Source organism: Oncorhynchus mykiss, chromosome 27 (genome assembly GCF_013265735.2).
Source record: "Oncorhynchus mykiss isolate Arlee chromosome 27, USDA_OmykA_1.1, whole genome shotgun sequence".
NCBI lineage: Eukaryota > Metazoa > Chordata > Actinopteri > Salmoniformes > Salmonidae > Oncorhynchus > Oncorhynchus mykiss.
In genome coordinates, this window is record NC_048591.1 from 50,480,637 (window position 1) to 50,493,037 (window position 12,401).

The window sequence follows — 12,401 nt, forward strand, 5'->3', positions numbered from 1 at the left end:
GGCTTCTAGTTCTGATGTATCAGCCTCCTTTGATTCTATCAGCTTGGCTTCTAGTTCTGATGTATCAGCCTCCTTTGATTCCATCTGCCTGGCTTCTAGTTCTGATGTATCAGCCTCCTTTGATTCTATCACCCTGGCTTCTAGTTCTGATGTATAAGCCTCCTTTGATTCTATCACCCTGGCTTCTAGTTCTGATGTATCAGCCTCTTTTGATTCTATCACCCTGGCTTCTAGTTCTGATGTATCAGCCTCCTTTGATTCCATCAGCCTGGTTTCTAGTTCTGATGTATCAGCCTCCTTTGATTATATCAGCCTGGCTTCTAGTTCTGATGTATCAGCCTTCTTTGATTCCATCAGCCTGGCTTCCAGTTCTGATATTTCAGCCTTCTTTGACTCCATCAGCCTGCCAAAACTTGATGACAACTCAATTATCTCAACAGAGGAATTAATCCAGGCAATGAAAGTTTTCCCCACCTGGAAAGAAATCTCAAGGAAAGTGTCAGCTTAGCCCTACCCACCTTTAAGCATTAATACTGGGCTGCAAATGCCAGGGCATCAACATACTGGCAACTGGGTTTCCCTGATAAATTGTACACTGTTGCCCCCCTGTGGCTAAATATGGAAGTCAAGTCTGTAACAAATTCCTCTCCTCCAGCTTTGCTTTTCTCCAAAGCAAAGTGCCCAAACAAACTGACAGGCAACAACTTTGTTTTGAGAAATTCTTTAAGAATTTGAAACCAGATTTAAGCCTGTTTATAAGGTGTCTGATACCTCTGTATACACCCCGATATGCTCTCCAAAGCACACATATCCCTGGGTCGCTCCTCTTTTCAGTTCCCTGCAGCTAGCGACTGGAACGAGCTGTAAAAAACACTCAAACTTCACAGTTTTATCTCCATCTCTTCATTCAAAGTCTCATTCATGGACACTCTTACTGACAATTGTGGCTGCTTCGCGTGGTGTACTGTTGTTTCTACCTTCTTTCCCTTTGTGCTGTTGTCGGTGCCCAATAATGTTTGTACCATGTTTTGTGTTGCTACCATGTTGTGCTGCTACCATGTTGTGTTGCTACCATGCTGTGTTGTTGTCTTAGGTCTCTCTTTATGTAGTGTTGTGGTGTCTCTCTTGTCGTGATGTGTGTTATGGCTGGCTCCTGCCACGGAGCCAGCCATGGAGCCTGCCACAGAGCCAGCCGCGGAGCCTGCCATGGAGCCTGCCACGCCGCCAGCCACAGAGCTAGCCACGGATTCGCCAAGCATCTGCCCTTCCATTCCAGACACTTAGTGGACCACATGGGGATCACATGAGGGATAACAATGCCATGCACTTTCCGTTCCCTTTCCCTTCCCAGCCGGGCCAGTTGGAGATAACATGATTTATCTATCTGGAAAGCATTTTAAACCTCTCCACAGGTCAGACTACAATACCATAGGTGCCTAACAGTCACTATTACTGCAACAAACACACTCAACAGGTTTTGACTCTCCCTCTCTCTCTCTCTCCACCACACCTGCTGTGTCGACCTCTGAGTGCTCGGCTATGAAAAGCCAACTGACATTTACTCCTGGGGTACTGACCTGGTGCACCCTCTACAACCACTGTGATTACTGTTTGATCCTGCTGGTCATCTATGAACGTTTGAACATCTTGAAGAACAATCTGGCCTTAATGGCCATGTACTCTTATAATCTCCACCCAGCACAGCCAGAAGAAGACTGGCCACCCCTCAGAGCCTGGTTCCTCTCTAGGTTTCTTCCTAGGTTTCTGTCTTTCTAGGGAGTTTTTCCTAGCCACTGTGCCTCTACATGTGCGTTGCTTGCTGTTTTGGGTTCTAGGCTGGGTTTCTGTATAGCACTTTGTGACATCTGCTAACGTAAACAGGGCTTTATAAATACATTTGATTGATTGAATTCCACAGAATGACTCAGGATAACTCAATAAAATCTTTCACCTTCAATAAAACGTAAACGTTTATTAATTAATTTCTCAAGACAAAATGTAATGCATGCACAAGTGATACAAATAAATGTATCTGGTTTGCCAGTGTTGGGGTGGTAAGTCTTGTCCTTTGACTACTGTGTCTCTGACACCTCCGGGTTGCGTAGCTTGTTGATGACCTCCGTCAGCATGCGGTTGCAGAGGGCAGCGTACGGATTCAGAACCACTACCTGTTGCCGGGCGAACTCACTGCCCAGGGTGGCTGCCCTCTCAAAGTCCTCCCGGGCCTTATCATCCTGGCAGGCCAGCCTCAGCAGCAGGCCTCTCTGGACCAGAGCCTGACACGCTGTACGCCCTACACCCCCACTCAGAGCGATGGCACGCTCCAGGTCCTCTAGGGCTCCTGGAGGAATACAGAACCCACAGATTATGCAAACGGCGAGAACAAGTGTTTGTATGTAGACTTTAACAGGGTTACTTTCAAGGACATGTGGTTTTAAAATGAAAATGTGGTTGATATGATCACAAAAATCCCCATACATTTATATTAGGTAGAACACTGTCACCGCATGTGGGTGATTTCAGAGACATATTTCATAACGTACTGAACTGTAAATTATGTAGATTGTAAACCACAATGGAAAACTGCATAGTGGGTGATATGAAAGTGAAAGTATGGTGACTGGCCCTTCTATAGTGCCTTGTAAAAGTATTCACCCCCTTGGCGTTTTTCTTATTTTGTTGCATTACAACCTGTAATATAAATATATTTTTATTTGGATTTCATGTAATGGACATACACAAAATAGTCCAAATTGGTGAGGTGAAAAAAAAATATGCATGCACCCCTTGAAGCCCCTAAATAAGATCTGGTGCAACCAATTACCTTCAGAAGTCACATAATTAGTTAAATAAAGTCCACCTGTGTGCAATCTAAGTGTCACATGATCTGTCACATGATCTCAGTATATATACATCTGTTCTGAAAGGCCCCAGAGTCTGTGGCCTTTCTGGGGACTTTCAGAAGCGGCACCATGAAGACCAAGGACTTCTCCACTAAGCAAAGGGCACCACCAAGCAAGCGGCACCATGAAGACCAAGGACTTCTCCAAACAGGTCAGGGACAAAGCTGTGGAGAAGTACAGATCAGGATTGGGTTATAAAAAAATATCAGAAACTTTGAACATCCCACGGAGCACCATTAAATCCATAAAAAAATTGAAAGAATATGACACCACATCAAACCTGCCAAGAGAGGGTCGCCCACCAAATATCACAGACCAGGCAAGGAGGGCATTAATCAGAGAGGCAACAAAGAGACCAAATATAACCCTGAAGGAGCTGCAAAGCTCCACTGCGGAGATTGGAGTATCTGTCCATAGGACCACTTTAAGCCATACACTCCACAGAGCTGGGCTTTACGGAAGAGTGGCCAGAAGAAAGTAAGTAAACATGTTTGGTGTTCCCCAAAAGGCATGTGGGAGACTACCCAAACATATGATCAAGGCAGTTAACCCACTGTTCCTAGGCATTGAAATAAGAATTTGTTCTTAACTGACTTGCCTAGTTAAATAAATGTAAAAAAAACAAAAAAAAAGGTCTGGTCAGATGAGACAAACATTTATTTTTTGGGCCATCAAGGAAAATGCTATGTCTGGCGCAAACACAACAAACTCTCATCACCCCAGGAATACCACCCCCAAGGTGGAGCATGGTGGTGGCAGCATCATGCTGTGGGGATATTTTTCATCGGCAGGGACTGGGAAACTCGTCAGAATTGAAGGAATGATGGATGGCACTAAATACAGGGAAATTCTTGAGGGAAACCTGTTTCAGTGTTAAAGAGATTTGAGACTGGGACGGAGGTTCACCTTCCAGCAGGACAATGTGTTACGGTGAGTGAATGAGGACCCAAAAGCGAATTAACTTAAACAGAGCTTCTTTAATAACCAAACATAGGTAGGCTCAGATAGACCGGCAGATTCCGACAGGACAGGACAAGGTTACAGCAAACATGACGATAGTCTGGTTCAGGCATGAAACACAACAAACAAGAATCCGACAAGGACAGGAACAGAAACAGAGAGAGATATAGGGACCTAATCAGAGGGAAAAAGGGAACAGGTGGGAAACGGGGTGAATGGGTAGTCAGAGGAGACAAGGAACAGCTGGGGGAAAGCGGGGGAGAAAAGGTAACCTAATACGACCAGCAGAGGGAGACAGGGTGAAAGGAAAGGACAGAAAGACACAACATGACAATACATGACACAATGACCCTAAACATACTGCTAAAGCAACACTCGAGTGGTTTAAGGGGAAACATTTACATGTCTTGGAATGGCCTAGTCAAAGCCCAGACCTCAATCCAATTGAGAATCTGTGGTTTGACTTAAAGATTTCTGTATACCAGTGGAACCCATCCAACTTGAAGGAGCTGGAGCAGTTTTACCTTGAAGAATGGGGAAAGAATCGTGGTGGCTAGATGTGCCAACCCCAAAAGAAAAGGTGGCTCTAAAAAGCATTGACTTTGAGGGGATGAATTGTTATCCAAGCTCAAGTTTTTAGTTTTTCGTCTGATTTCTTGTTTGATTCACAATAAAAAAAAGTGTGTTGAGTTAATCAAATGATACAAATCCGCCCAAAATCAATTTAATTCCAGGTTGTAAGAAAACAAAATAGAAGAAATGCCAAGGGGGGGAATACTTTCCCAAGCCACTTTATAGGTGGCCTCAGCAGCCTACTACCTTCTGTGTCCTCCTGGAGTCGTCTGGTCTGGGCCCTGTTGTTGTAGCCAGAGGCTCTCTGCGGCAGTGTGTCTATGGCCTGGCTGAACCGTTCCAGAGCTATGGGTAGATCCCCAGCCTCTGCTGCTGCAACCCCCTCCATCTCCAGCTCTTTGACCTGCTGTAGCAGCCCAACCTCAAAGCCACTGTCTGGAGGAGACAGATAAACAGTGTTCTAATGGAATGACAGGTGCATGGTATAGAAGACTGGACAACAATAACAGTGGAGTCACCAGACATTCATACACACAGGAATAATCCAGTTTTGAAATAACTTTAAGAGGAATATAAATGCTCTGGAGTCAGAATAAACCACATATGTTACAAAATGATGAACATGAAACAGCACATCACCCCAACACACGACAACCACCAACACACGACAACCACCAACACACACGACAATCACCAACACACAAGACAACCACCAACACACATGATAACTACTAACACACGACAACCACCAACACACAAGACAACCACCAACACATGACAACCACCAACACACAAGACAACCACCAACACACGACAACCACCAACACACATGATAACTACTAACACACACGACAACCACCAACACACAAGACAACCACCAACACATGACAACCACCAACACACAAGACAACCACCAACACACATGATAACTACAAACATACACGACAACCACCAACACACGACAACCACCAACACACGACAACCACCAACACACACGACAATCACCAACACACAAGACAACCACCAACACACATGATAACTACTAACACACACGACAACCACCAACACACAAGACAACCACCAACACATGACAACCACCAACACACAAGACAACCACCAACACACGACAACCACCAACACACATGATAACTACTAACACACACGACAACCACCAACACACAAGACAACCACCAACACATGACAACCACCAACACACAAGACAACCACCAACACACATGATAACTACAAACATACACGACAACCACCAACACACGACAACCACCAACACACATGACAACCACCAACACAAGACAACCACCAACACACATGATAACTACAAACATACACGACAACCACCAACACAAGACAACCACCAACACACATGATAACTACTAGCACACAAGACAACCACTAAAATACGACAACCACCAACACACAAGACAACCACCAACACACGACAACCACCAACACACATGATAAATACTAACACACACGACAACCACCAACACACAACAACCACCAACACACATGATAAATACTAACACACACGACAACCACCAACACGCGACAACCACCAACACACATGATAACTACTAACACAAACAACAAACACCAACACACGACAAACCAACACACGACAACCACCAACACACATGATAACTACTAACACACAAGACAACCACCAACACGCGACAACCACCAACACACGACAACCACCAACACACAAGACAACCACCAACACACATGATAAATACTAACACACACGACAACCACCAACACGCGACAACCACCAACACACATGATAACTACTAACACAAACAACAAACACCAACACACGACAAACCAACACACGACAACCACCAACACACATGATAACTACTAACACACACGACAACCACCAACACACGACAACCACCAACACACAAGACAACCACCAACACACGACAACCACCAACACACAAGACAACCACCAACACACATGATAACTACAAACATACACGACAACCACCAACACACGACAACCACCAACACGCGACAACCACCAACACACATGATAACTACTAACACAAACAACAAACACCAACACACGACAAACCAACACACGACAACCACCAACACACGACAACCACCAACACACGACAACCACCAACACACATGATAACTACTAACACACAAGACAACCACCAACACACGACAACCACCAACACACGACAACCACCAACACACAAGACAACCACCAACACACGACAACCACCAACACACATGATAACTACTAACACACACGACAACCACCAACACACATGACAACCACCAACACACAAGACAACCACCAACACACACGACAACTACCAACACACAAGACAACCACCAACACACGACAACCACCAACACACATGATAACTACTAACACACAAGACAACCACCAACACACATGACAACCACCAACACACAAGACAACCACCAACACACAAGACAACCACCAACACACAAGACAACCACCAACACATGACAACCACCAACACACATGATAACTACTAACACACAAGACAACCACCAACACACACGACAACTACCAACACACAAGACAACCACCAACACACGACAACCACCAACACACATGATAACTACTAACACACAAGACAACCACCAACACACAACAACCACCAACACACATGATAACTACTAACACACAAGACAACCACCAACACACATGACAACCACCAACACACGACAACCACCAACACACATGATAACTACTAACACACGACAACCAACACACATGATAACTACTAACACACGACAACCAACACACATGATAACTACTAACACACAAGACAACCACTAAAATACGACAACCACCAACACACGACAAACCAACACACGACAACCACCAACACACATGATAACTACTAACACACACGACAACCACCAACACACGACAACCACCAACACACAAGACAACCACCAACACACGACAACCACCAACACACAAGACAACCACCAACACACGACAACCACCAACACACATGATAACTACTAACACACACGACAACCACCAACACACGACAACCACCAACACACGACAACCACCAACACACACAACAACCGCCAACACATGACAACCACCAACACACACGATAACAACTAACACACACAACAACCACCAACACACGACAACCACCAACACACACGATAACAACTAACACACACAACAACCACCAACACACACAACAACCACCAACACACAAGATAACAACTAACACACACAACAACCACCAACACACACAACAACCACCAACACACACGATAACAACTAACACACACAACAACCACCAACAAACGACAACCACCAACACACATGCTAACTACTAACACACACAACAACCACCAACACACACAACAAACACCAACACACGACAAACCAACACACGACAACCACCAACACACGACAACCACCAACACATGACCACCACCAACACACACGATAACTACTAACACACACAACAAACGCCAACACACGACAAACCAACACACGACAACCACCAACACACGACAACCACCAACACATGACCACCACCAACACACACGATAACTACTAACACACACAACAACCACCAACTCACACAACAACCACCAACACACAAGACAACCACCAACACACACAACAGCCACCAACACACAAGACAACCACCAACACACACAACAGCCACCAACACACACAACAACCACAAACACACACAACAACCACCAACACACACAACAACCACCAACACACACAACAACCACAAACACACACAACAAACACCAACACACACAACAACCACCAACACACACAACAACCACAAACACACACAACAACCACCAACACACACAGCAACCACCAACACACACAACAACCACCAACACACACAACAAACACCAACACACATGATAACTACTAACACACATAACTACTAACACATATAACTACTAATACACATGATAACTACTAACACACATAACTACTAATACACATGATAACTACTAACACACATAACTACTAATACACATGATAACTACTAACACACATAACTACTAACACACATAACTACAAACACACATGATAACTACTAAAACACATGATAACTACTAAAACACATGATAACTACTAACACACATGATAACCACTAACATACATGATAACTACTAACCCACATAACTACTAATACACATGATAACTACTAACACACATGATAACTACTAACACACATGATAACTACTAACATACATGATAACTACTAACATACATGATAACTACTAACATACATGATAACTACTAACACACATAACTACTAATACACATGATAACTACTAACACTTAACTACTAACACACATGATAACTACTAACACACATGATAACTACTAACACACATGATAACTACTAACACACATGATAACTACTAACACACATAACTACTAACACACATAATAACTACTAACACATAACTACTAACACACATGATAACTACTAACACACATGATAACTACTAACACACATGATAACTACTAACAAACATGATAACTACTAACACACATGATAACTACTAACACACATGATAACTACTAACACACATGAAAACTACTAACACATAACTACTAACACACATGATAATTACTAACATACATGATAACTACTAACACACATGATAACTACTAACACACATGACAACTACTAACACACATGATAACTACTAACACACATGATAACTACTAACACACATAATAACTACTAACACATAACTACTAACACACATGATAACTACTAACACACATAATAACTACTAACACACATAATAACTACTAACACATAACTACTAACACACATGATAACTACTAACACTTAACTACTAACACACATGATAACTACTAACACTTAACTACTAACACACATGATAACTACTGACACACATGATAACCACTAACACACATGAAAACTACTAACACACATGGTAACTACTAACACACATGGTAACTACTAACACACATGAAAACCACTAACACACATGAAAACTACTAACACACATGAAAACTACTAACACACATGATAAGTACTAACACACATGATAAGTACTAACACACATGATAAGTACTAACACACATGATAAGTACTAACACACATGATAACTACTAACAACTAAATCCATTGTAAAAAAAGGTTTTCACCATCGTCTGTCAGTTCCTCCTCTTGGTTTAACCCAGGGACGTCTCCTGGCGGGCTGGTGGGGTTAAAGATGGCCTGAAGTACAGCTCTGTCATGGGCTGAAGCCATTGTTCCAGATGGGTGGAAAGCAGAAGGCAGAGTAGTGGAATTGCGATCCTAAGTGGTGGGAGAGGGGTGCATTTTCTCCTCAAATTCTCACAGATTTCTCCTCAACCAATCGAAGCAGGGGGTGGAAACAGGCAGACTTTGAGATCATTGGGCAGAGAGGACATCTGTATTTGGTTAACTCAGACATAAACTCTGCTGTGAGTGTATACTTTGAAACACTGGACACACGCACACAGAGAAATCCCCACCATGGACTGCCACATGATATTGAGCAACATTGAATGGATATTTTTACGTTTGTTTTCAGTGTATCAGACAAAGCATACTGTATGGCCTTGTTGATTTGAAGAAGTTTATATATTTAAGTTGAAATGGTGCTGGAATAGAGGAGGCAGTGCTCCTGTTACTCTCTCTCTCTCTCGCACACACACACACACACACACACACACACACACACACACACACACACAGGCATCTTGTTTGTACAGTCCATCTACACTTCTGTGAGTCTTTATTCATGACTGTAAAGATCAGCCACTTTCACAATTATAGTGACGTTAAATGTATGAAGTGTATAAAATATGGAGTCTGAAACATTAACAGTTTAGTTACAACATTATTATTGTTCTTCCAGATGCGTTTTCATATTCACAAAGAGACAGAACGTCTATATATCTGACCAGACAGACCTCTATATATCTGACCAGACAGACCTCTATATACCTGACCAGACATACCTCTATATACCTGACAGACAGAAAGACAGACCTCTATATTCCTGACAGACAGAAAGACAGACCTCTATATACCTGACCAGCTACCTTACCTGCCAATTCCCTGACTACAGTAGACGGACCTCTATATACCTGACCAGCCAATGCCCCGACGACAGTAGACAGACGTTTAGCTACCTGACTAGCCAAGTTTCTACTGGTTAGCCCACGCTACGCACAAGTTTCTACTGGTTAGCCCACGCTACGCACAAGTTTCTACTGGTTAGACAACGCTACGCACAAGTTTCTACTGGTTAGACAACGCTATGCACAAGTTTCTACTGGTTAGACAACGCACGCACAAGTTTCTACTGGTTAGACAACGCTACGCACAAGTTTCTACTGGTTAGACAACGCACGCACAAGTTTCTACTGGTTAGACAACACACGCACAAGTTTCTACTGGTTAGACAACGCACGCACAAGTTTCTACTGGTTAGACAACGCACGCACAAGTTTCTACTGGTTAGACAACGCTACGCACAAGTTTCTACTGGTTAGACAACGCTACGCACAAGTTTCTACTGGTCAGCCCACGCTACGCACCGGGTCTTGTTTGTGGAAGATGAGGGCAGCAGCAGATAACTCAGATAAGGGGGTGAGGCCTAAGACGGTTTTATAAATAAACATCAACCAGTGGTCTTGCGATGGGTATACAGAGGTGACCAGTTTACAGAGGAGAATAGAGTGCAGTGATGTGTCCTTAGAGGTGCATTGGTGACAAATCTGATGGCTGAATGGTAAAGAACGTCTAGCTGCTCGAGAGTAAGTCGTGATTAAAAAACTCTGGCATGTGCAACTTGTCGTTAACAACCACATCATCAACTTTAAGGGACGTGGGCAGCTGTGAGGTGGGTTTATTCTCCACGTCTTTAACCATTTTCCAGAACTTCTTGGGGTTAGACCCACAGAGAGAGAACTGCTCCTTAAAGTAACTAACTTTGGGCCCACTGGTTAGCACGAGTACATTTTTTTCTCATAAGCCTGAACGAGAGCCAGTCATCCTGAACATGTGTGTGCCGAGCCGTGTTCCAAATTAAATTCTTGAGGTGGAGGAACTGTTTTCAATTATATTTTTCTTCATGGGAGTTAACAATACCACTGAAAATATTTAAAATAAATAATGTCTAAGCATCTTGAACAGAGGGGGATCAAGCTGATTCTATACCAAATTACAGAGGCCAGGTCATGAAGGAAGGCTTGCTCATTAAAGTTTTTTAGTCAGCTTCTATGACATATCAAGACAGGTCATTACAGAAAACACCAGACTGACACCTATCAGGATTATTTGTGAGGATGACACCAAGGAGTGTAGCCTTTTCTTGGTGTTTGGAGTCAGACCTTGTGGAATTGGTAATAATCCGAGAAAGAGTTAGGGAGTCCCATTGCTTTAGGACTTGGTCAGGTGGTTTAAGCATGTCCCAGTTTAGGTCACCTAGCAGGACAAATTGAGACTAAGTGTAAGGGGTCAGTAGAGAACTTCGGGCAGGTAGGGTACAGGCAGGGTAAAGACAGGGTACAGGCAGGGTACAGGTAGGGTACAGGTAAGGTACAGGTAAGGTACAGGTAGGGTAGGGTACAGGTAGGGTACAGGCAGGGTACGGGTAGGGTACAGCTAAGGTACAGGTAGTGTACAGGTAGGGTACAGGTAGGCTACAGGCCGGTGCTGATGATGGACGTTAACACCCAGCAACAGTCAACAATGTAGATTTAAAAGTGTAATGCTTAAAACCAGCTAATCAATTTGTGTACGTGTACGTGTGCTGGAGGCGAGCGACAGCTCGGGAGAGAAAGGGGAGAGTAACGGGGGTACCTGTACCAGAGTGAGGGAGACCGGCCAGGGCAGATGGTGAACAGATCGCCAGGTGGAATCCAAGCAGCAG

General features: G+C 43.6%; 1 protein-coding gene across 1 annotated transcript; it reads right to left on the reverse strand.

Moving 5' to 3' along the window:
- Window positions 1-1,940: 1,940 nt before the first annotated feature.
- On the reverse strand, window positions 1,941-9,859 carry ttc36 (tetratricopeptide repeat domain 36). The gene is made up of 3 exons (XM_036965680.1): window positions 9,640-9,859; window positions 4,683-4,871; window positions 1,941-2,341 (listed from the first exon to the last, which is right to left on the reverse strand). Exons 1-3 carry the CDS (start codon window positions 9,743-9,745, stop codon window positions 2,073-2,075), a joined length of 564 nt encoding a protein of 187 aa, XP_036821575.1. The 5' UTR covers window positions 9,746-9,859; the 3' UTR covers window positions 1,941-2,072.
- Window positions 9,860-12,401: the final 2,542 nt, after the last annotated feature.

Excerpts from the sequence above, each read along its gene's own strand:
- ttc36 (XM_036965680.1), bottom strand. The coding sequence starts at position 9,745 with ATGGCTTCAGCCCATGACAGAGCTGTACTTCAGGCCATCTTTAACCCC. Across the intron at positions 4,872-9,639 it reads GGAGGAACTGACAGACGATG|ACAGTGGCTTTGAGGTTGGG; the intron begins GTGAAAACCTTT and ends TGTCTCCTCCAG. Across the intron at positions 2,342-4,682 it reads ACTCCAGGAGGACACAGAAG|GAGCCCTAGAGGACCTGGAG; the intron begins GTAGTAGGCTGC and ends GTATTCCTCCAG.